Below are 27,363 nucleotides of genomic sequence, written 5' to 3' on the forward strand. Positions count from 1 at the left end.
TTCCCAAACAGATCAATAAAGGATCTCTGAAAAGGAAAATAAACCCAACATCTCCACGCTGTCTGAGTCAGTTGAACCTCTTCATTCACACAACTGACAAGTGTCTAGAAGTGCAGCTGCATGGCTGTTGTTTTGCTCTGTAGATGCATTTTGGATGAATGATTGCAAGTGCATTGTTCAGGAAATTTAGCACTGCTGACTCAACTCTTGTTGTGTCAGTTAAATGCTTTTAATGTCAAACTGCAGCAGTGGGTTTGCATTAGCAGTAAATCAACACAGCGCTCTACAGACAGTCAGCGTCTTTTCTCTCTCAATATTTCCGGTGTTGTTACGACCTTCTTGGTCAGTAGGAAAACTTTGGCAACCCTAAGCTAAGGATGGAGGGGAAAATAATTGGATAATCACCGTTCCTGCTTTTGATTTTGATGACTGAAATTGACAGGTTCATTTCAATAAATTTTCAATTTACAGTCAAAATCCTGACACCTCTAGTTATAAAAATAATCCTGATACAAAGCATGGTAGAGTTCAGCTGACAGGGTGCTCAGCTAGCTAACAAACCAGCTATCACTGATTAAACATCTGTCTGATCAATTATAGCCACAGTCACAACAACCAGCTGTCCACAGAGCAACTACAGGTCCTCTAATATGGTGGTTATGTGGTGAAGTATGTGTGGATGGAGGTCACACCTGTGCAGTCAGACTTACATGACGAAGGCTAATGTTAGACTGAGCTGTAAGCAGCTCTGTGCTTAGCATGTTAAATTACAGGCCAGAGTGAGACCTCAAAGAACACACACACACACACACACACACACACACACACACACACACACACACACACACACACACACACAGTTGATGCACGTGGCAACATACACAGAGAGCCATACATGCTGGCAGTCAGCGACGTATCAAGTGCTGCTATGATCAGGTATCAGACCTCCTGCATCTTCTATGATGAGAGGAGTGTGTCTTCAACATACACACACTCACACAACCCTGCATCAAGTGAGGGATCTGCTTTTGTATCAGCAGACCCCACCCCTCCCCTCTCCGCCTCAGTCCCCTACATAGTCACCTCTCAGCACCTGCAACCTGTCACCGCCTCACACACACACACAAACACACACACACACACATAAATATACAAGGACAACCAGTCGACGTGCACGCATCATCATGCACAGACACACAATCACTTGAACATGCACGCTCACACAGATGCCTTGTCACACAATCACTCACACACGTGGAGGCAGTGGAGGGTGGCCAGTGCAATCAGGAACTCTGTCCTTGAGCGGAGTGAGGGATGCCGGGGTGCCACATCACCGCAGAGGCAGCTAGCACACACATACACACACACACACACACGACATGCACAGACAGAGCGATAAACCACAGTAGGTCTATGCATTACACACACATACACAGTCACACACCCATACACACACACACACACACACACACACACGTACAGCTTATTAGAAAAGCTGGAAAGTTATGTTGAACACAGACTTGAATAGAGGACAAATTTATATTTTCTGCATGTGTGTCATCTTAATATTCTCCTCCAACTCTGTGACATTTTAGGTTGTTTCCTTACAGCTTTAAGGAATATAGCTGACCCCCCCCCCCTGTAACCTTTTCCCCTTCTCTCTCTCAATTTCCTTCTTTTTCTGTATCTTCATCGTTTCCACCCTCACAGTTTTCAATTAAACTCAAGAGACGCTTCATCATCTCACTTGATCCTCCCTCTACCTCTCTCCTCTCTTTGCCCTTTTAAACTATTTTTTTACTTCTCTAACTCCATGTCCATCTTTACACTCATGGTTTACTGACTCTTTTCCTCTTTCATATTGATTTTTTTTTTATTTGATGCTTCTAAGCATGTTATCTTTTTATGCCATCCCCAGATGTTGCTTTTAGCTTTGTGTATGTAAGGGGTCTATAAAGGGTAACTCCACCAATCAAAGTGTGTTTACAGGTAGGGGAGTATTACTGCATATGGGAAAAAAATATATATAAAGCCTTTCGAGGTTCCAGAGGAAGCAGCGTGTAATCTGATAAATTGCCTCTAGTGATATCACTCAGTGGCTGAGTTGCATTGTGGGTAATGTAGGCGGTAGGTTTCAAAATGCATGGAGTAAAAAAGGTGATATCGCTGGTTTTGCTGTATCCATTTTGATCATTTGAGGTCAACATATTACATATATATAGTATCTTAACAACATTGTTATAGGAGTGCAATGCCAGACCAGTGCCTACATTACCCACAATCCAAGTTACCTTTTAAAAATAACATGTTTCTTCATTTCTTTGTCATTTTTCACCAATTTAGCACTGAAATGAGTCTTTGATTTCAATCTGTGCTGGACAAACGAGGTCTGAGAAAAAGTTTTAAAAGATTTGAGATTAGCATTAGCATAATAAGGAATACACCACAGAGTCAGAACCTGCTGTAAACCTATTGATGATCATTGAGGGAAGGAGGAAGGAAGTCAGAAAGGTCTCAAAATCAGAAGCAGTGTGTCCGTTGACTCCCATTGGACACAGACTGCCCACTACATTATACCTGCAGCAGTCATGACATTAGCAGACTAGGCTGCTTAGTCAAATGTGAGGAGATAACCAGGGCTTAGTGGCTTAACACACACAGAATTAGTCCAGTACAACCAGTTGCACTGTTGGAAGTTCCTGACCAACACACTGTGTACAAACAGCTAACAAATACATTTACTTTTACCACACATTTTGTCATAATGGCTCATTTCCCTTTTGGAAGGTGCTGTTTTCTAAAGTTTCTAAACACTTTAGTCTTTTTATTGCTACAGCAGCGAGAAAAGACACATTTCTCTAATCTCACAGATGGTTAAATGTATGAGATTTGCCTCCAAAGCACATCAAAAGTCTGCCGAACACACACAATCACATTCATACACAAAAAACAGCACACTATTAAAAGAAAGCTTAAAGCGAGAGGAGAGGAGAGGAGAGGAGAGGAGAGGAGAGGAGAGGAGAGGAGAGGAGAGGAGAGGAGAGGAGAGGAGAGGAGAGGAGAGGAGAGGAAACAAGGAGATAGCACTGAAAGACAAAGGGGAGAATAGTATTGGAGAGGAGGAGAGAGGTAAGAGGATGGAGGATATCAAGGACAGGAGGACAGGTGGAGACAAACAGAAGAGAAAAGGGGAGGAGATGAAACAAGAGGAGGAAATGTGGACACACAACCAAACAAACACTTTTAATGTCGTCCACCCCTGGAGTAACAAGAATCACAGTGTGTGGGACTTCTGACAGCGAACTCTGTGTTTGTGTGTGTGTGTTCTTGTGTGTGTGGCCTCCCTGTTGGACTGCAATGCACGTGACAGAGAGACTCATGCAGCAGCAGAGCCATATTAGGTAGAAAAGAAAGAGAGAGAAACAAAGACAGAGAGACACAGACTTTGTACTACAACCTCTGACCTCCCGGTTTATCTCTAAATACAGCTCCGCAGAAAGTGAACCTGCTTCTGAAGTGTGTGCGCGTGTTTTTGCGTGGGAGTTTGCGTGTGTGCGTGTGTCGCTGCAGCTGTGCCAACTACAAAAAACAGAATATGTGTCGTGTGTTTGGAAGTGTGTGTTCCTCATCAGATGTGAAGCCGCGCGGGCTTTGAACTTCCCAGCTGTCCCATCAAAAGATCTGCTTCCTCACTACATCACACTCTCTCTCTTACTCTCTCTCTCACACACACACACACACACACACACACACACAACACATGCGCTTTTATTTTGCCATTATGTTCAGGCTGGCCCACAAAAACACACTGAAACACACACACACACGATAAGACAGAACATGCTAAATGCTATGTGTATACAAACAGCACAGGAGCACACAGGGACACACACCCACACACACAAACACAATGTCCTCTTTTGTTTTGCCATTATGGCTCAGTTTGTCCACACACAACATACTGCAAACACACACACACACACACACACACATAGTGTAGTGTTTTGCTTTTGGGGACATTTTTATAAACTTAAGGCTGATGTATGGTTGTATGGTACGCCGCCACCTACGCAAGCGGCCTATACCGTTGCGAGCATTTATACATGTGGGCTGGCGTGTCTGCATTGCTGGCGGTGGTGATACAGTGGTACTCCAGTGAACACACAGACCTCTTCGGCTCGCAGCTGTGTCTGTGGCCTAGGCAGAGTGGACAGGCCGGGTGTCGTAGAGAAGGCTGCCCCTCCATACACACCAAGCTTGGATGCAGGTCTTGGCATCCCGCCCTTCAGAGATCTCTCTGACCCAGAGACACTGCAGCATTGAAAAGCTCCGGAAGGAGAGCAACAGCCGACTGGTCAGGATCCACTGCAACAGCCGAAGAGGTCGGTTTTTACTGGGGAAACTACAGCTCACAAAAGATCCCAAATCCCAAAGATGTTCAGTGTACAATGGCATAAAGTATAATCTTTACATTAAAAAAATGACATTTTTGCCTAATAAAGTAACTAACTGATTATCATTACTATTTCAGCATTGATATAATATAATATATACATATAATACTCAATTGTCAGTTATATTCATGCAGAGAAACATGTTCAAAGAGCCTGAAAAAGAAAAGATGTTTTTCTCTTCTCTCTCAGCTAGCAGCTGCTTTTGTAAATGTCCCTCGCTGTCACCATGTCTGCAGCAAATCTTTCACCTGGCAGGCTGGAACTGGCCTTCACACGTGCACACACATACACATCCACACACACACGCTGGACAAAGCTCAGGTAGCCGGTTAGCTCTGAAAATGTCGCAGTAAATAACACACAGGGTGGGACAGACAGCTGATGTGAGACCTTGTGTGTTAGTGTGTGTGTGACCATGTTTATAGTGGCAGAACGACCTTCACGCCACCACCTCATTCTATTACTATACTTCCCTCAATCCCCCTTCTTTTATACACACACATGCACACAAAACCAAATGCACTGTTGGGATGTGTGTGTGAGTTTTATGCGTGTCCTGCCCTTAAAGTGTGCGTGCCAGCAGCAACAGCTAAGGTTCAAAGGGAAACGGTGTAGCAACTGTTCAGACACACACACACCACACCTCGCTCGAGGAAACACACACTCCAAGATAAAAAGGGATGAATTATGGACGCACACGCTGTCACTCTGTGAATTTGCAAATTTGTGGGTGTTTGACGAGCTGTAAAGTGTGTGAGTACTTGTGTGTGTGTGCGAGTGTCTGTGTGCTTATGTTGCGTGTAGGACGTTCTTATGCAAGCGTTAGTCATCTCACCAGTCTTGACATTTCTTTCCATACGAGAGGAAACAGGCAGATTTGCTTCCAGTCAATCACCAACCGAGCAGGATTACCACACAACCACATACAGTAGTGAAGTATTACTACAGTACCACTGAGTGACATTGCTGTATTTTGTTATAAACTGCAGGATTTAAGATTTGAGGTACAGAGTCATGTTACTGATGGCAGCTCAAGCCTTGTTACCCCTGGCAACCTATAGAGGCTTTTGTTGCTAATCTTTGAGCAGCCATAACTGACTTTACCACCAAATCCAGTGTAGAATTGCTTGCTTTGAGAAACATAATAACACAGTTCAAATCGTTTTGACTTGTGATGCTTTCAAAAAGATCAATGTCTATCTCATCCTGCCTTCATAACTTAAGTCGAGGACTTTTCCTTCCTGAGATTGTCCAATTAAGACGTCGGATTATGGTTCAAAAAATGTTCCAAAATGGATGTCGTGCCAAGGTCCAGATGCAACCTGCCATCAGCTTCCTGGATTTCCTAACAAAGTCAAATTATGAACTACCATAGACGGGCTTATTCAGCTACTCTGCTAAAGTTGATGTACACAGTGCATTCAGCAGCGATATTTGCTTGGGTTTGTATAGCAGAAGTATCTTTTGCCTTCTTTTCTGTTAGATGTCCCCTTTGACCGACATTATTGTAATATTTTAATCTTCGGATCAGATCTTTCCCACCCAGAAACTCACAAATTTACCACTCAGCTCTGCTTAAATTGAGTCAGAAACAATCAGCACTTTATGGCCACTATTTAAGAGCTATGGACCTCCAAAATGGCTGCCAGGAGGGGCATTACATCACTTAAGAGCTCTCTGTCCCTCTGTTATACACCTCTGCATGCTAAAACATCCAGACGACAGCAACCCTAAAAAGCATCGGGCTTTTAAACAGTTCCTGATGTAAAGCTGTGGGGTGGCATCAGCACATCTCTGCACACGATATACTGTTGGTGCCAGGACATCTAAAAAAATCTGTATTGGCGGTGTGTCTTCCTGTTGCGCTGGTGGCCACCATATAAGAACACAACCAGAGTGTTAGGAAGCACAGAAAGCTCTAGAAAGCTTTTCTCCGCTGGTTTCCGAGGTGTTCAGCGCCTCATTCAGCTGCTGGCAACAGGGCTAATGAACCGGACCAAGGCCGCTATTCTACTGGGACCAGGACATGCACACACACACACCAACGCACACACACACAGGGTGATCATTCAGTCTTCCTAGTAGGCGGTCCACTACATCACCAGACAATATGGCAGTAACACCACCCAAACACACATAAAAGCCACAAAAGAGAGAAAGTGGGCCTGACTCTGACCTGGGTATCAAATAGCATTACCCAGTGTTCTGACACAGGGCCAAACAGGTCATTCCAACTAGCATGATTTGTACTTTAGGGCCAGTGGGGGCCAACCAAGGCTCAATCCTATTTCCAATTTTTACCCCTGCCCCTCGTTCAAGTGCCCCCTTGCACCTCAGAACAGAGTAACAAGGGATAGTGGTTGAAATCTCCCCCTATGAAGCGGGACAACCCCTCAAGACTGTCATACGTCATCAGTTGTTGTCAATGGCATTTATGTAAACAGACGGGACCGGACATGGGGGCAGGCCCAAAACTCACTCATTTAACTACATTTAGATGGAGCAGCAACCTGGACTATACAAGTCTTCTCTTTACAGTGATTTCCTCTGCAGAGCCAAGCAACTAACCACGTTGTACGGAGTCTGTGTTATTAACCAGGCTAACCAGGGTTGGTCAGGCCGCCTTATTTAAAATACTTAAAGAACACTCTGAGGCTAATTAAGTCTGGCTTGCAAGACTGGAGCATCCAAGGCCATACGGGCCAAGGGGAAAGCCACTAACTGGTCTTCATGTCTCCTGATTAAATGGAGCTACCCGATGCCTACTCATTAGCATGAATATCAACTTCATGGCTATAAAGTGCTTGTCAACACATGCTCATTGACCTGCTTTGCTCTGCAGGAGAAGAAACGGCTTTGCAGAGCTGCTCTTCACTCTGCTATGCACTAAAATGGCCAAAACAGGCTTTCATGGCTCACCAATTAGCCTAGCTTAAATTGCAGGGCAAACCAAGGCCATAAATGGCTACTTTTCATCCTGGACGTCCACTACAGGGTGAATTGTTGCTTTTCTAAGGCTTACTGATTAGCTCGGTTTCCACTAGTGCACTAACCAGAGTTATTCCTTTCAATCCTTAGCATAACATTGTGTTTTTACTGTGTGATGAATACCTTCATTTTCACCAGAGAAGCTGGTGCAAAGTTAACTTGATAATGCTTGTGACACTCCAATATATTTTACATTCCTGCTTCAATTCCTAGAAAGGCGAAAATACATGCAGCTGATAGCAATAAGACCAAAGGTCAGAGGTCTTTCCCTTTCTATTTTCCAGATAGACTCTTTCAGCATCTGCTTTCCTCTCTCCAAATAATGGGACTCTTTCTTACCTCACTATCTCTTTCACCCACTCTCCTCACCTGTCTGTCTCTTTTGTCTACTTTCTCTCTTCCTCCCTCAATCGTCTTCCTCCTGAAATCACCTGCAGAGGAATCGATAAGCTATCAGACCATGAAAACTCCCAGACTCCCTCTCTCTCTCTCCCTGTATTTCATGCTGTGTCAATTGACTATCAGCCTGCCTCTGACAGTGTTTGTGCTTCTCATCCTGTCAGTGTGTGTGTGTGTGTGTGTGTGTGTGTGTGTGTGTGTGTGTGTGTGTGTGTGTGTGCCGTCAAACTGAATCCCAGATGTGATTGACAAAACATCAATCACTCACTTATGGTAGCTTGTGCTTGTCACTGTGTGTGTGTTTGTGGGAGTGTGTGTTGCCCCGGTGAGCTGCTATCTCAAACCAGACAGCTCTAAACTATTGGTAGAACGATATTTACGTGAAATGCAGCGAGAGGGAGAGAGAGAGAGAGCAATGCTGACATCAAAGAGAAAGAAAATGAATCTGCGAGAGAGAGAGAGAGAAAAGAGTGAAAGGAATGAATACAGTAAATGGAGAGGAAGAGAGAAAAGCGGGGGAAAGAGAGACTTTGCCAGGGCACAAAATGGGAGAGAGAGCAAATGAAAAGTGAAAAGAGCGAGCGAAATAAAGAGAGGGAGAGAGTTGAAACGAGGTCAGGCGGTGCTGAGAAAAGCACAAAGACGAGCAGAGCTGAGGGAAAAGCATGAAGCATGAGAGAGACACACAGAAGAGGTGTGTGTGTGTGTGTGTGTGTGTGTGTGTGTGTGTGTGTGCGCGCGCACAGTGAAAGATACTGAAAGGTGTGCAGTGATAGGAAAGAGAGGTGTGTCGGGCGAGACAGACAGAGAAAGGCTAGGGGCTTCAACACGCTGCACACAGCACGTACACACAAACACACACACACACACACACACAATACGCACTCAGTGCTGCTGTGATTGGCAGCTGGGTTTCTGAATGTGGTGGTGTGTCTGTGTTGTAGAGGAAAAACACTGATGCTGCTATCAACTAACACCGACAACTAACCAGCAGAGGTGGAAGAAGAGCTCAGATCATAAACTTAAGTAAAAGTAGTAAAAAAACAATGTAGATACTCTGTTACACCTTAATATCATGCATTCAAGTTTTTGCTTAAAAAAAGTGCAAAAGCATTTGCATCAAAATATGTTTAAAGTAACAAGTAACAAGTAAAAGTGCTCATTATATGTTATTGATCATGTTTTATCTTTATAATATTACATTTTAATGTATTTGTTGATTATCTTTAATAATATTAAACTAAATCTGCAAAGTAACGCATTTTCAGATAAGTGTAGTGGAGTATCTGCCTCTGAATTGTAGTGAAGAGTAGAAGTGTAAAGTAGCAGAAAATGGAAATACTCAAGTAGTCTACAGCTAGAGTACAGCACTTGAGTATCTGATCCACTACCACTGCCAATCAGTAACTTATAGTAGCTATACAACAAGTAGTTCCAATCAAGCAATCCGATTGGTCAACAAGACAGTTAGAACGTGATGAAACCAGCACGACGGCACACAAAGCTTATCACTACAGATATTACTTCACCATTTCCATGTGAATCTGTGATCTGTTCATGAAAATAGATTATTATCTTTTATTACTTCAGTAGATATATTAGTTTCAACAAAACTGAGCTAGCAAGGCAGATTTATGTTAATATGTGTGGTATTTATTGTGTTTGGGATCCCATGACCTCGCTGAATGCTGAAAAAGCATTAGTGAGCTTAAGTTGGCTGGCTGACTCAACAGGGGCCACAAATCATCTCTGTTACTAAGTTTGTCCTGAAGGTTGGCCTACTTACTGAAGTGGTCAACTGCTTAATTACAAAAGAGTTTAGTGACGTGACTGTAAAGCTCACATTCTTGTGTAATATTGCTCTATTAGCGGTAGAAGTAGTAAAAGTAAGTTCATTGTACTACTAGTACGTTGTAGTTGTATATAAAGCGTCAAACATCAGTACTTTATTACCAACTCAAATGTGTCCGCAGCATCAGAAAGCTGGCATTGAATGCTTTGTCAGATTCTCAGTCTTTTTGTCATTCCTCTTCTTTAATTCAAATAATATATTTGCTGTTTGTATTACTCAGAGCAGGGTGTCGATATCTTCTAATATTACCCAGCCCTGGTCAGTGAGCCCTCATGACTGTATTAATGCTATTTCAGAGGCTTTTTCTACCCAGGCGAGAACGAAAAACGAAGGAGAAAATCTGTGCTAATATTTATTTTATGCATCGAGATGACACAGTTCATCTTCATGCATCAGCACAAATCTCTGCTCCAGCAGCTGCCACACACACACCAGTTTTTGTAAACTCACGAAGAACTGTGGTTATTAATGCAGTGAAACCACATGAAGAAGAGTTCCTACAGCGAGGTGACAAGAAAAACCAGGACAAGATGATCCGGTCTGCAGCGTTCAGACGCTCGACTGTTCAGCTGTCGAGGCGCACGTTTAACATTCAGTGACCAGCAGGAGGAGGAGACACACACATTTACGCTCACTCACACACACCCAAACATTTACCCATGTAAACACATTCATAACTACACTTATAAAACAAACACCTCTCTCTCACACCAGCCTATGGAAGAGGCCTGTGGATGCACACTTGTTCAAACACATACTCATACAGACACACTCACCATGAAAGAATTTGGCTTATTACCCATATTGCATCATAGTAGTGACATTCCTCCTGTCAACAGCACCCCCGTCTTGGTGTGTGTGAGAGGGAAACAAGGAAGAGAGAGAGGAGGAGTGACACACCACAGCATGGGTGTGTCAATATTTTTACGGAGTACAATCAACAAGACACCACTCGTTTTTGATCCGTTGATGTGAGCAGGATATCCACTGCCTACAGACAGACAGACTGAGGGTGTGAAAGAGCAAGTACAAACAATTGCAGTAAGTCAGAGTGATTTGAAACCATTTCCTCATTAACCTGAACCCGATGCTCCCTGCGGGCAGGTCTCAATTTTGTGATTACGCCAATTAATGCAAGTTGTTGCATCAATCTCTGCAGCATCCGACAGAGCTTCAGATCAACAGAGCGCAGGGGAACTTTGACGAGTGTGACACATTCTCACATGAAATGGTTTCTTCACACTCCGGAACATTATGCAGAAACAGACAACATGAACTAGCAAGATGATAAATACGTGAAGACAAAATCAGCTGCTGAAATAAAGCATTTTTGATCGCAATAATCAGAGGAAATCCACAATAACTGCAAGAAGAAATGACTTGAACTGAGAAAATGAATGTGTTGATAATGCAAAGGTGTCCTATAGTGCAAGTTATCTGCAGATATGGTAGAGAGATGTAGATGAAGTTGGTGATGCTGCGTCGTTAATGTAGGAGGGTTCAACTCTCAGCACTGCCTACAGGCGTGCTAACGTTAGCTGCGGCTGCTGCAGGGAACCTGGCATCAAATTCAGTAGACTCTTTGGGTTTTAGATATATTTTATACACTAAAACAGTACGTGAGCATTGCCCTGACTCACTGTGATCTTGCAGGGGTGACGTCTCTCTCTCTATAACGTTACTTAAAAGATGTTCTCTTAATTACCAAAACTTGGCACCGATTGACTGAACATAAATCGGTACCCTGCAGTATCGATGTAAATCAGTCAGCATCCTTAAAAGTACTGAGTCCGGTACCCAACCCTAATTATTACAGTAAACGTATCAGGGCTAAGTGGCAATTTATTAATTAACTGTTTAATGACTTTCAGTGATGTGATCAACTTTTGTTATTTCACTCCAAGGAAGTTGTGATTTAAACAAAATTTCATGTGGACCTTGTGTTTAAATCAGGTTTAAGGGTAATTCTTATGTGATTTGTGACACAGTTGTGTGACATATATCAATATTACACAACTACATCAACTAGCCAAAATGGTTATCATCAGAGAAAAGCATGTAATTGTTGTCGCTGAGCCTTTGGTGTATTACAAAGCACCCAGGTAGCAGGTCTCCACTCTTCATGCATGATATGAATGCGTTGCTGTAAATATGTATGTGCAGCATTATTCATGTGCGTGTAGTTTATGTGTGTAATGCCATATCACCGTAGCACTGAGTACTGTGGTCACGCAAGCCTTGGGAAGTAGGTCAATGAGCGAGAGAGAGTGAGAGTGAGAGAGAGAGAGAGAGAGAGAGTGATGAATGAGAGAGAGGAGAGGGAGAGAAAATCATGACGGGATATAAAGTGGAGAAGAAGAAATAAGAACACATGCAACGGCAGCGTGGTGAAGTGACAGTGGAAAGTTACCAAGTACAGACAAGGATGTGTCTTTACTGGGAATATATACACACACACGCCATATATGGCATGAATGCTAATGTGTGTGTGTGTGTGTGTGTGTGTGTGTGTGTGTGTGTGTAGTAAACATGCGTGTGCCAGTGTGTTTGTATATGCATCCCAAAGGACATTAGTGGCCTCACCCACCTCTCTCACTCTTTCTGCTACATGCAGGTAGAAGCCTGCTGCTTGCTTTCAACCCACACGCGTGACTCACACACTGACACACTCAAACATACACACACACACACACACACACACACCTCTAAACTTTCCATCACTAAGCCCTGCCGAGCCGCCTGAGCCCATCACTGCAAGCCAACTCCACCCTAATGTGTTTATCATTATGAATTATCAGTGAAATTACATCGCGTTATCTGGAGACTACATCACAATATCGAGGTTATTACATTTTGGACTCCCACAGAAAGGCAATTTATTAAGTTCTGATGAGTTATTACATTAGTCGGCAGTTACTAAGTTACTGCTTGTAATTCATAAGCTCTTTTATTTTGTAGGATGGAGATAGGATCAGCGTCGGTGGCTCCAGCTGTGATTGAGCACGATCTAAAGCCACACAGAGGTCTTATAGTAATTATGACTGAACCAGAGGTCACGCACAGGTCGTAATGTGGCGATGTGACAGAGCACATCTGTGCCAAGAGACCTATTTATAACACACACTCCCTGCTGGAGCACACACACAAATGAGCAAGCACACACACATTAATGCACCTTTCATCTGAGGAAGCAACAGAATCTAAAAATAACAACAAATGGCTATTAAAGCAGAGTAATGGACGAGGAGAGATGGTTAGTGTGTGTGTGTCTAAGTTTGTGTGTGCTGCAGCATTGAACCATATCAAATAACTCTGTACTGAATGTGATAGGCTGTGTTTCTAGATAACTGAAATGACCGGTCGCCCAAGTGTGTGTTTGCGTTTATGTGTAAAAGTGCAAGTTCACACCGGTCTGTGCTTGCCTCCCCCTGGCACCTGGTTGCCACGGCTATATGCCATGCAGGCATGTGCGTGTGTGTGTGTGCGTGTGTGCGCCCTCTTCTCCTCATGTTCCCTAGCGCCATGCCATGGAAATTTCCTTTAACCTTTTCTCTCATTTACACTAGTGCCCTTGAAATCTCACATACACACACACACACACACGCACACAGGGGAGTGTTCAGTAGTGTAGTCTACAGTTTAGAGATAAAAACCAACCGTCGTTTTGTTGAACCTATAAACAGTTGGTCTCCAACTCAGTCACATGACGATTAGTACAACTACTACTACCACTGTGTGGCACAGTGGTACAGAACTACCGCTATTACTACTGCTGCTATGGCCGCCTTAAAAACAACTACTGCTGCTGATGGCACATTACTAGCTTACTACTGCCGCTACTTCTACTACAGCTACTACGACAGCTGCCATCACTGCCTTCCTTCGATTAGTAATCAGTATCTCTAGCTTTGATACCACCACCAACACATAGGGATGGGAGTTGAGAAGCAATTCCAAAGTGTCCAATCCATCAGAATCGTTTGCCTCCATGCTTATCAGTTCCTTTTATCAATGCCAACATTGATGAGTGGACAGTTGGTATCGCATAACAATGATGTCAAACTCATGTTTGCTGAAGGAGTCGTGCTGGAGACAAAGAAAACCAAAAGGATTGGTGTACAAATGTTCTCATTTTATCCTTTTTCGTGTAATGATGGGGGTTTTGAAAACATATAGAACAGATAGCAGATGTAAGAGGGGAATAGGCACCAAACAGTATCTCTAGTATTGATACTACTACAAAAGCACCAATGGTAGTACTACTATAGATTCAACAGTTTCTCCCACTGATCTGATTGCATTTGTTACTGCTGCTACTGCAATAACTCTTCCTGGTCTCATTTTTGTAACCATTACTGCTGATGCAGTATTTCTTCAAGCCCAGCAGAGGAACAGTTTAGAAACTCTGCACTGCCCACGAACGCACCGTGTAATCCCTAACCTTGTGCAGCATGAGTCGTAATCACATTCAATAATCCTGCTGGACCAGTGGATTATTGGGAGGGAACAGACATACCGGTATATACATTTTTGTTTGGCAGACACACAGTATGTGCGTGCGTATCAATGTGTGTCATTTCTCCGGTCCAGCGGGCTATAGTGTTGGTGTTGGAGGAGTGATGATGTGTTTGTGCAGCTGGGCGTGTGCCAATCCACGGTCCAGACATCTTTACAACTCGATCTGTCTGGCGACTAAGTCGGGACGAGCCCCAGCCAAAACACTGGCAAAACGTCAAGGAGAGAGAGAGTGAAAGACCGACGCTGTGGGCTGTGACGGAGCCCAAACCAATATCGGAGCAGCGTTTAAACCTCCATCGCTCTCACAACTCTCATTCATCTCTCCCGTGTTTTATTACAGTGTGGCACAGCGTCAAAGTCTCAATTTTAACAACAGCAGGAAGCGTCAAAGTCCAATTTTTTTAACTGTAGTGGACAATGAACAAACCCTACTTTTAACAGCTTTGGATAACATTAAATCTTTGTTGTTAAAGCTTTAAAATAAAACTTGTTTTAAAAGAATTTAAACATTTCTGCCTTCATAAAGTCATCCCTCAAAACACAGTTTAAAAAGAGTTGAAAGGCATCAGAACTACAATAAATTTGAGTTATTTTAATTACATTATAGTTGTTGAATAGTTATATAATTCCCTTTTAGAAGTCAAGTATCACTGCTGCTATACACTGTGCAATCCCAAGATTGTGAACATCCAGTCCCACCCACTTTGTTTATCTCCTAAATGCTTCAAATGCCACTTCGTGTACAGATGTGGAGATATGGATAACATCAGGCTCTGTACGACACTGACATGTCGCTGTGGTATCAGCATCCCTCTCATCTCATCTGCCTCTCATCTAGTCAGATTTTAGAAAGAGACACGGCCCTCGGTGCACTCTTTCTGCCTTAAAATAAGACATTTCCCTGGTGGCTGCCCCCGTGATAAATCAGGTAACTGAGGAGGAGAGCTTTAAAGAAATAGGGCAGCCAGCTAGCTCGGCGACTGCTGGGCCTCCACATGCCTCCCTACAAAGCCCTGAGCTGCTGGGTGAGATTGGATTCCCTCTCCTTCAACCCTTTCCTATCTCCCTCAGGTGGTGTACCAAGCTATGGTGTGTGTGAGCGTGCGTGTGTGTATGTGCGGAGAATGACAAACAGCCCCACGCTCATGTTGACACTATCAATATAGCAACAGGGTCCCTGTGATGAATACAAATTGCAAGTAAAGGTTAGCTAAGGACAGGTGGATACATGTACACACACATCTGCACATAGACACGAGTGGCAACATGCGTGCTCGGATAAAAAAGGAAGAAGGCCGAGACGTGAGGACCAATTCAGATGAGGGATGTATGTATGCATCAAATCCCTGTGGGGAACACATGAAATATATACTCACAACCATCCTGTATCTCTACATGCCATCCTACATGCATAAAATAATGGATAATGTTAACACGAGGCCAGTTTATTCATCTTCTGAAGCAAAAACTTAAGACAATACATACATCCAATGTTGATTTTCGAAGTAAAGACAACCTCAATGGCAATATCTATACAGAGACACTACTAAAGCATAAAAAATGTACTGATTAGAAGACAAACAGCATGTTGAGGTAGAAGAAAAGACAAGACAATATGGCCAGATCATCATGTTAGAGGGCTGCAGATCTTTCCTCTATTGGGATTATCCACTTGGCAGAATGAATGTTTTTTTTATCTGATTGCGATTAAATAAATTAAACTGAAATGTTGTTGCTTTGGCTCTTCGAGCGTCGTCTGCTCCAGGATTTTAAACCAGACCAACATGACGGCTAATTTGGAAAACTTTCTCTCATATTAATTCGTTTTAACTCCACAATGGTGAGTTTTCATAGTTTTTAGGCAAATAAGGAGCGGCAGTCTCTCAAAATGCAACACTACCAGAATGCATTGCATGGCTGCTTACACAGACAATGAATGGGAAGTGTGGAAATGGATCCTGTGGACACATACCATGAGACGTCCAAATAAAAAACATGTTCGACAACCTTGCGAGACATGGAGTAATGCAGCATGCAATCTGCAAAGTAACTAGTAATTCAAGTAATCACATAAATGTAGTAAGTAAATACAATATCTTAATCCAAAATGTAGTTGAGTAAAGTACAAAATGGAAATACTCAAGTAAAGTACAAGCAACCCTTAAAATAAACTGCTGGGGGGGCCTTTGGAGAGCATCTTGTCCAGGACACAAGCAAGACAATCGGTGGCCCAGACTAAGCACTTTAAAATTGTACTTGAGTAAAATGTACTTAGTTACATCCCAACGCTGCCAGAAACCAATCACCACTCCTATGCTGGAATAATACCCGCTTTGTCTGTGTTATCAGTTAGTTTGTGGTCATTTGATTAAACCAGCTGTAAATGGGATATGTTCCCTGCGAGCACTAACACAATGAGGGTGTTAAAACTGGATTTTGACACAAGAAAGGGCCACAGAAACAGATAATAATACAGGACCAGCCTTATTTTGTATTCTCCTCGATCGAAACACTTCTGCAAAATCCAACAAGGGTTCCAACTAATGATTATTTTCTAGCCATTTCCAAAACCAATAAAAATTCTTGGTTTAAATACAACAGCAGTGAGCACAATCATTTATCCAAATGACGGGGGCAAGATGCTGGACCTGTTCACCGCCAGTGAGTCGCAAAGGTTAAATAGTATGTAAACGATGATTTAACAGTAAATAACCAAAACGGTAACTTCCGTGTGGTCTGCTGAGTGTCTGAATGTGGCATAAAGATAAGAGCCATAAAAAGAGGAGAAGGAAGAAGCTATGATGAGAGGTGATAACAGTGAATCACAGCTTTGACTGTAAAGTATATAATCTGTTTTAAATCTATAGCCTAGAGAGCAAGAGAGAGAGAGAGAGAGAGAGAGGGGAATGAGATGGAGGAGAAATTTACATCCTCACATCCCACTCTGGTTTGAGTCACAGAGAGGATGGCAACAACCTGGAACACGGCGACCAACCGAATTGATTTTCATATAAATTAAGATGGCGAAAGTCAGATGATGAATACCTAATAGGACTCTCGCTCAATGTTCTCCCTTTTGCTGCTGAATTTTCTCCCCATCTTATCTGTTCTCTCTGCCTCTCTGTGTAATACACGCAATGAAGCCATTGTGCGTGTTGGACACTTTGCACGGTTGAGCGCTGCTCCACCTCAGGGGAAGACGAACTGTTTGGAAGATCCTGCCGCGTGCATGCAAGATAGGATGCAAACTGGATTTAGGGATTCTGCTGCAGTTCCCAGTCAATAAAGAGCTGTCCTGTCCCTGTCCTGATCTGAGAGCACTTTCTTTTGCTGACACTGTGACCTCTGACTCTTCCTGTTCCCTTGTGCTGCAGGCGTAAATTCACTCTGGAGAGCTGGAGTCGGATTAGTCAGTAAAATCTCACATTAAATGTTGAGAAGTGGTAAAATAACTAGCTTTTTTCATTTCAGATTTAAAATCACTTGATTAAAAATTTGCTTTGGTAGATTCTATGATGGAAATCAGGCCACAAAACAAGACTGTACGATCTCTGTAGGTCTAAATGAGGTCAAAGAGAAGCAGGAACAAGGCTCAGGTGTAGCCTCTTGCAAGTGGAAACCAATCTGTATTGTGTAAACCAATAAGTATTGTGCAGTTGTGTTTGGCTCTAAACCACGCTGGTCAGCAAGCCTTTACTAGCCTTGCTTAGCCCTGTGCTAGGAACGGGGCTGAAGGTAAGTGCTGCTGGAGCCTTACTGTGCTCTGTGGGGGAGACTGAATGTAAAGATGATTAAAAGAGAAGATGTAATTGACAAATTATCATGATGGAAATCAATGTATGGATCGTAGAGATGATAATGTCCCACAATCTGTAGCAAGAACTTAATGAATCTGGATCATATCTTTAGTTGCTCTCTATCCTATATGTGAGCTGCACAATTAATCATATTAAAATTTCAATTTGGATTCATATCTCCATCTCGTACGCAATCTCGGTGAAATGGATTCCACCATATTCGCATTAGCAGGGGTATCTGATGCATGAAATCAAGAGCGTTTAATTACTCCTGAGTTAAATCAACAAATGAAAAGACAAGCTGTACACAAGGAGGAAACAGTGTGGACAGTAGACTCTGGTTTGAAGCAAAGATAATTTTCTCTTTTGTTCAGAGCTTTTTATACGGCAGGAAACGTATGACAATCAGAGGAACATATTTTGTGAGCTGTGTTATGCTGTATAGTTGCTGCATGACCTGATATTTCTGGGGATGATGAAGCTAACAAGGCTGCGAAACTTCAAACTATGAAACAGTTTTCAGCCGACTGCGCTAAGTTTAATAACAGCAGCCTTACGCATTACATGAGCACACCAGAAAAGATCAGATTACAGAAGCACTATTTTTTTATGAAAATTGTTTTCCTCTATAGTGAGAGATGATTGCAATCTCAAGTCTGAGAGAGAAAATCATTCTTATTTAATCCAGAATCATGCAGCCCTAATGTGAGTCACAGTGTGTGTAGCTGCGGCCTGTAATGCCAAGCAGGCCTGAGTGAGCAGCTGATGAATCACCACGCAATTAATTATTGAGAGACCCCTCACCTGCCTCTGCTAGCATGTTAGCTAGCAACAGCACACTCCAACATGTGACACACATGCAGTTTATCATTTTTGCTTACAGGCACACACACACTCACGCAAACCCTGTGGGGGGGGGGGTCAGCGTTTAAGCCGGATGCCTGATGAACCTCAGAGGGATTTGGGAGGAAGCAGCCATATTCCCAGCGCCCGCTATGACGCACACACACTCACACACACACACACACGATGATCAACCACACATGAACAGAGATAACTACACTAACACAAACACACCTTGGTGCAGCACCACAGTAACCACCAGTGATCATCCAGGCTCCCACAGCGCTGGCTTTGGAAACATTACTCAGACCAGAGTCAATTTTAGTGGCAACCACAGAGCCAAGCTTTTTCCCTTTCATTGATTTAATACTACAATTCTTAGAACAGAGGACATGCAATGACACAACATGTATGCTGTAAATCCACCGGATGCAGACAGACAACCATGCAGCATTAAAAAAAAAAAATCCTCCTCAGGTTTTCAAATTATGGAGAGGAGAACACTTCTTGAGTTCCAAATTGAATATTTGACACTAGCCACTAACAAGCTACCCACTTTAAGTGCTGACCAGATGCATTATAGGAAGAAAGCTCACAAGTTTATTTTCCAAACAAATTCAAGGAAGGGAACACTGTGATTGCAACTGATTTGAGACCGCCAAGTCTGATTGTAACAGTAAACTGTACTCAGAGCAATAAATCTAAAATATGGGTGTTACGAAATACATAAAGCTCATATTTTATTTATGAAACAAACAAAGAAGCTTCTGTCTCCAGCTGTATGACTGGACTTATTGAGAGGTTGTTGCACAGTGCAGTTGGTCTCCCAGACCTATTTCAATGCTAATCATTGACGGGGTGTTTAGAGCCGGTCTGGGTCCATCCAGGGGATTGACTCTGGGAAGATCAGGCCGACTTAACGTCAGTTGCCACATCCTGCTGTAACAGGACACAACCAGCCACAGGGCATATGCTAGTAAAATATTAGCCGCGGCTCGTCAGTTATTCTGCTCTGCCCCTCATTGTGCCAGTTAAGCAACTTTGCTCTTGAAGGAGAAAGTCACATGCAAATTCAAGCACACAAGGACATATTTACCTCTAAGACTAGAATACAATACAACAATCATATTCATATGAGTAAACTGTGCTTTGAATCCACGTGTGACTTTTTTTTTGTCAACTGAAGTTTTGTTCAGGTCTAGAGGTCAAGTTCTTGGGTAAAAATAGTTGTAGTAGTTTCCTTACAGGGACCATAAAAGTTTTATGTGCATCCAAGTTATCCCGCTCCACTATTCTACTGTGAAAACTGTTGTCAACATCTAAAAAAAAAAAAAAAAAGTCCAAATGGTTGATGAATTCTGGGATGTAAAGCCACTGCATCACTTGCTTTCTATTCAAAATTAATCCAGACTTTCAACTGCAGCTCTGCACAGCCATTAAATTAACACTTAACTGGAGGGCTGTGATAAAGAAAAACACCAAGAAGAGAAAACAGTCCCAGCCTCAGAGAGTAATAAGATGTGAGTTGGAGGTTGAAATAGATTGGTAATTGAAAAACTTTGGGAATATTTTTCAAGAACACGTTGTTCCAAGACATCAACAAATATCTCACTGCTTCCATGTTTGTCTCCTCTGGTGCCCCAAGATGCATGTTGCTATATCAAGTAGACTAATCAAGATAAAACACATCTCTTAAGTGTTTAAAACGTTAATTGCATCGCTGAAACGATGCCTCCAATGTACCAAATGGAAAACCTAATAAAGCTTAAAGCCATTACTGTGCTGCTGGGTAGCCCTATAGAGCCTCATACTGTCAGTCAGCACTTTATCCTATAACCACGATGCCTCTATATGTGTGCTCGCCCTCCCACACAACAGGCCCTCAGCTCTCGTCCTCGGCTATCACATGATCCTATCCAATTTCGGATCGGAAGTCACACGGTCCCCTACAGACCGCACTCGGTTTGATAGCTGTACATGGTATATAAACCTCCCTTCTATATTTGGTCCTCGAGCAGACCGGCGCGTCACTTTCTTGATGTAGACCAATAAATCCGATTTAAATTGGACACTGACAGAGAAGAGTGAAGGATCCAGACAGCCAGGTAGACGGGCAGGCAGACAGACAGGTGTATAAATAACAAGGCTTTGAAGTTCCACCTGAGAGTGATGGATACAGGTGTTATTGGCAGGGACTGGGATTTGTACCGTGCCAGGGACAGACGGATAGACAGACTCTCTCCGCTATATTTTATCTCTCTCCTTCTCCGTCCACTGATTTGAGCTTTTTGTTATAAAACCCCTCCGTCTTCTTTTAGCTTTTTATCAGTCATTCTTCGTTTTATCCTCATTCCTGTGTCATTATCTTCCTCACTCTTTCTTCCCTGTCTATCTGAGTCGTGATGTGCAGCACTGCAGTGCAATGTGTTCAGCTTGCAGCCTTGCAGTGACTCACCTGTCCCTTCTGTCACTGTGTGCTGGACACACACACTTGAGCTCATGAGCATCACTATAAAAATGCGCTAAAACACACACATTACAGCTCGTTCTGCAGTTACATTTTTAGATGACAGCAGCATTAATATTTCAGGGCTGTATCTGATGCTGTTCTGTTGAGTGAATCACAGTGAGAGTAGTATAGATCACCAATACTGCAACCTACAGTGAGCAGGTCAAAGTTCAGGCGGTCAAGGCATTGTGTCAATCGATAGAACAGGGGCTGCTGTACTGTTTAGTATGCCAGGAAAAGATTTAAAAGTGCCTTTGTTACTGAGAAAATGCAAAACAAAATCAATTAGACAGCAGCATTTTGCCATTTTTAACTTACATATGGACATTTTTAGAAATCAGGACCATTCCAGTTTCCAAAAATTGTCTGCAACAGGTTCAAATTTTAATTGATTCCATGTGCAATAAATCCACTTCAGACATAGCTGTTGTCCTAAAATGTTTAATAACTCTCGAACCACTAATCCTATCCATATGCTTTCAAAACTCATGTAAAGCGGAGTTTCTTGGCTTTTGAGTGGTATCACGTGTCTTGTTTGGCCATTCGGGGGCTCCATGGTGAATGTGATTACACCATCAGGGAAACCCACGTAGTTTCATGTCCAACGGTTAATATATGTCTCTGAAAAAAGTCACTTTTCCTTCAGTAGCCTCTGTTATGATTTAATAACCTTTCTATTAACTCTAAACTTTTTTGGACACGTCTACATGATCAGAAATGAAATAAAGGATTACACCTGTTTTTAACTGAAAAATGCAGAGGATAATATTTGAATACATGGCTGTAACTTGTTTAGAAAAGGTCAGATGTCGACAAAAATTCATATGGAAGTCTCAAACATCCAAGTACATTTTTTTTACATACAAGACTAAACTTCTTGTGGTTCTGTCCGAGTTCACAGTACAAAAAACACCACATTTTAACTGGCATTTTTCAAAATATTCTGGTAAATTCATCCATTCAGACAAAGCGAATGTGAAATGGGACTTTAAATGAGCCAGACTGAAACTCAAGGTTGTCCTGAATCAAATGCTGTATGGCACTTGATGCTGATTGCTTGAATAGGGCGGAAAAAAAACAAGATAAATGCAGGAAAGTCACAACTCAAAGTCACTGATTGTTGAATGTAACACAAACTGCCTCTGAAATACAGGAAGATAGAAACAGGAACGATCGAGTTTGAATGAGAAACAGACATGAAAGGCAGAAATCAGAGCAACCATGTGGACTGTATGTAAGTGTAAGAGAGAGCGAGAGAGGTAGAGACTGTATGACAGAGAGGGAGGGCAGTCACATGTTAGGAGGAGGAGGAGGAGGAAGAGGGGGGAGGAACTGCCTGTCATTCGTCTACGTCACAGTAACGCCTCCCGCCCTCCCTCCCTCCCTCCCTCCCTCCCTCCACTACGACTCACATGACTGCAGCAGCCCTGTTCTGTAACTCCAGTCACGAGGATAGAGTAGTTTTACAATAACCAGCCGGCAGGGGCGAGTGGCATAGAGACACACTGAAAGGGAGAGAGAGAGAGAAAGCCAGCAGCCAGCCCTAATAACCCTGTGTAAATATTAACATGCTAATGCTGCGTTTGTAGAAGAGATAACCTTATCGGGCTACACATGAAGAAAGAACTGAAGCAGTGATAAAATGTACAGTGGTGTTTTTTCTCCCCCTGTTCCTTATACACTCAAGTGGTAATCTATCTTTCTCCCTCTGTGTCACTCAAGGACTTTGCAGCAATCGAGCATTACAAGGAAATAGAACAGCATGCATGTCACTCTGGGAATGCATACAGTTTGCTCCTGTCGTTTACCTTTAGGTGGATGTTTAAATCATCTTGCTGCACACCGTCTGACAGTATCATTTATATTCTATGTGAGCTTGTTGCAAGCTGTATGATGTTTACGCTGAGAACAATAGTCGAAACAAAGATTTTTATGGCTGCATCATTCCATCAAATGAAAAATGTCTGTGTTATTTCACTTTTACTAGGGATTGACTGATGTGGTTTTTTCAGGGCCGATATAATCAAGGAGGCCATAACTGATATTTGAGACAGATACACATTTGTGGTAATCTTGGTGTCAAAATGTAGGATAAAAACAGTGATGGAATGTAACTAATTTTATTCAAGTACAGTTTACTTGATTATTTCTCCTACCTCATACTTTATTTATTATGGGGGGTGCGCTGAGATGCTTTTCTCAGCATTCACACAGTTACACATTCACACCTGGAAGCTGCCCTGTACAACCACAGTCTGATCTGTTGGCCACTGAGCACTGGAGCAGTCGGGGGTTAAGGGCCCTGCTCAAGGGCACCTCAGTGGTGGTAAAGAGGGTGGGGCACCCAGATTTATCCTGCCGGTCCGGGGTGTTGAACCGGTGATCCCTTCCTTCTCTTACCTTTGGGCTACCACTGCCCCCCGTTCAGTGTTGACTGGCTGTTACTTGTGACATGTAACCAATCAGATGGTGTTGTGGGTGGGACAGTGAGTGAGAGAACAGAGTGGTGAGTATGGACTGAGAGGATGCTGCATCAAAGCCAAAGTAGTTCATTTTTAAAATTGATTTTATTCTTATTGGACACAAAAAATGCAGATACCGATATCGACAATCGCAAAAAAAATATGCTGAGTATCTGCCCCAATGATTAGCCAGGCTGATAATCGTCCTATCCCTGACTTTAACATCACATTTCTTCAGAAATCAGCCTGACAACAGACACATTATGGGATTTTATATGAGGTTATGATGAGAATATTACCATGAGGAATTTTGTGGCAATACCATGAAACAAACTAATACCAAAAAGTATAATAAAGTGGGAATACAATAAGTTCCTTTATGTTTATTCGTGGTATGTTGCGGTTGAATGATGTCAAAGGACAAGATGAATGCCACTATCTTGATATATTACACTGTGGTATGACTAGAATGTGTCATCATAGTGTGAGCTCGTTTATTAAGGAATGTTTTTGGAGCATTTGGTGCATTTACTTCCTGTGTGTGTGCGTGCGTGTGTGCGCGCGCGCGTGTGTGATGTGGAAGCACATGTCACTGCTGCACGATATAAATAGCCCACAGTCTCTCTGGGTCCCACCACACACTGAATTAACCTGCTTAAGCTGTCAATCAGCTGTGACAGATGCCCCCCTCCGAACACGCACGCGCACACACACACCCTCCGATGACCGCGCAACCGGAGCCGTAACAATCACCACGACGCAATCTTACGTCACACTGTGATGCAGTAACACCGGGGTCCTGTATTGCGATGACGTACAGTGTTATGGTCTTACGTGCACGGTAATGATTACCGTGCGTGTTTCAGAAGCGCAGTCTGCAGCCAAGAGGGAGACGGGGATTAGAATTAGAATTTTTCACCAAATCCCGTTCGGAAATCCGCAATTTCCTGTTTTCTCCCATGCACGCAAGAAAATGCATATCAAACCATAGAATGTAGGAGCTACTTCTCATAAATAATTTCTCCTGGAAAGTTCGGCATGCATTTTACGTGCAAAGCATCACACCATTTCGATGAAATCTCAATTTCTATAATGGGTAAACACCACTCTCTACCGCCCTCCGCGGGGTACTTTGGTAGGAGATTACTCTGGGATTAACTGGAGAGCCAGTTCTAAAAGTTTCCATATTGTTTTAATAAGTGCTTCTTAGTGTGTTGGGTGTGTGCCGAATTCAATTAAAGATCCTATCCGTTCATTGAAAATAAATAATTCAGGTTTTAGGTGATGCATGATTGCTCATGAGCAAGGAATCCTTGAATTGCAGAGATTCCCTAATGCAGTTTGGCGTCTCGGCGCTTTCTTGAAATTCCGTGCAAAAATCACTTCCCTGCCACCCCACAGCAACACCGAGGGTTGACAAACTATCATCCCTTCGGCCATTCAGGCCAAGGATGCGATGTTTTCCATTCGCCAAATCAAACAACCGTGTGAACCAGACAAACGTTTTGTAACCGCTGCCTAACGATTACGCAAACGATTATGAAAACGCAAAACTGCACCAACTTTCTCAGCTGACTGAGACCCGCTGTCTCCTCTCCAATCATTTGCCTTTGCAGAACATCGTCTGTTAAATTGAGCAATTAAGATGATATTACAGGAATCGTCGATGGGAGTTGCACAACTTTGAAGCGCACCGAGCTTCAGCCTTGCAGATATCCAGCACAGAGATCCCCGGTTAAGCTCACCGTGCTGTGGCAAGCAGCTTATAATGGAGTGGATAAATAACATTACACAGCACTGATGTATTGCAGAGCTTCCGCAAACAGACTCATTAAAGTCACACGTATTAAACATCCGCTTCGATTCTACGAGAGAAATACATAAAACAATGACATCCAACCGGCCGAGTAATGCATCAGCAAAAGGACACACAAGTGTGTCTTTTCTCTGCACAACTTTTAAAACCACGCAGTCCTGAAGCCGGTGGATTACTATCATAATGTCACAATATCATAATAGTCCTCAGGCTAAGTCCATGCGTTCAAAGGCGCACCACGTGTCCAAGTCTCCAGCACTGAAATTAAAACTTCCCTCAAGATTGCGTCAAAAGTTTCCAAAGCGCCCCTCTGCATACCAAATAATCCTCCCGGAGCAGCAACACACCGGCTGCTCTCCGCTTCCAGCACCGACACTAATAAATATATTCGTTTTAATCCGTCAGATTCCCTCACTGCCCATGGCTGATGACATTTCCTCCAAAAAACACGTGAAAGCCAGACGTCAAGACATAGTAGACATTCACACATACACACATGCACGCAGACCGAGACACCGGGTCGCGCTGAGCCATGGAGATGCTGCTGACAAGCCGGGCGAGAGCCTCGCATCAGCCGGGCATTGCGTGCGCCACGGCCGGCGACGCGCCCAGACGCCCCCCGGTGTGGATAGCCCAAGGTTCCGTGTATCCAAAGAGGCCGGGGTCTTACCTGGCTGCCGGAGTTTTCTGTCAGGTAACTGAAGACAAAGGACGAGAGTTCCTCATCTAATAGTGGAGCGCAGTCCGCCATCTTCTAGTGAATGAGGAGCCGTGGAGTCAGAGAGCGGAGTATAGGAGGAGGAGGAGCAGCAGTGGGGGAAGGTTGCCTGCAGGGGGCGCATCTGTTTACACACAGAAACAAACCGGGACATAAAAAGACACGCGGTTCTCCAAAGTGGGGTCTGGGGACCTCCAGGGGTCAATACAGAGACTCCTGGGGGTCTCATAAGGAAATGAGGATTAATTAAATTTGATAGGGATTGGATTAAAGGAACATTACTGCCACTAAAGGATAGATAGATAGATAGATAGATAGATAGATAGATAGATAGATAGATAGATAGATAGATAGATAGATAGATAGATTTTAAAGGGACATTTACAAGATATTTAAGAGATAAAAATAAACCAGAACTGATGTGAGTTTTCTGATATTTTAGGATTAAATATGCAATTCATTCTGCCGAACATGCTCTAATGTGCTCAAATGTCCGGGACAGACATCTGAACTGGATTAAACACCTAAATGTGTATTTTGGACATGCTATGGGGGTAAAACAGCGCCAAAGGCTTGAAACTGAGTGCAAACGGTACATGAAAAAATGGTGTTTTCACCTGTCCTGTCTCCCCTTAAATCATGATTTTGCATCCATTTTATTTTTTTGTTGTTGTCGTATCCATGACGTCATGAAAAAAGAGCCATTTTGAGAGAAAATCACCAATCTATTGTAGCCTCAGTGTTGTTTACATCCATGTAAGGACTTTCGGATCCTTTGCGGGCCAAGAAAGCAACGCAGCACATCTCCCCACCACGTATCATCCTGTAGCTCACATTGAAAAAATTCGAGCAAAGGCTACATTTCGGGTCATGTTGCCGTCTGATGACTGAATTCATAGGCAGCGCCTGAAGTGGAAAAAAAAATAAATGTTGGTTCTTCCCTTATTTGCTCAAAGTGGCCACGCCCCCAGGAAGAGCGGCAGGCTTTGAAGCCAGTTTTTATAGCG

The 27,363-nt window shown here is 43.0% G+C and overlaps 1 protein-coding gene across 1 annotated transcript in view; it reads right to left on the reverse strand.

Moving 5' to 3' along the window:
• ppargc1b (peroxisome proliferator-activated receptor gamma, coactivator 1 beta) overlaps window positions 1-26,416 on the reverse strand; it is a 98,059-nt gene extending 71,643 nt beyond the window's left edge. The window contains exon 1 of the mRNA XM_073486935.1: window positions 26,309-26,416. Coding sequence (XP_073343036.1) covers window positions 26,309-26,389 — 81 coding nt within the window. The 5' untranslated portion in view covers window positions 26,390-26,416. The remainder of the gene's footprint in view (window positions 1-26,308) is intronic.
• Between the last annotated feature and the right edge of the window lie 947 nt (window positions 26,417-27,363).

This window comes from Pagrus major, chromosome 18, assembly GCF_040436345.1.
Source record: "Pagrus major chromosome 18, Pma_NU_1.0".
Classification (NCBI taxonomy): Eukaryota; Metazoa; Chordata; class Actinopteri; order Spariformes; family Sparidae; genus Pagrus; species Pagrus major.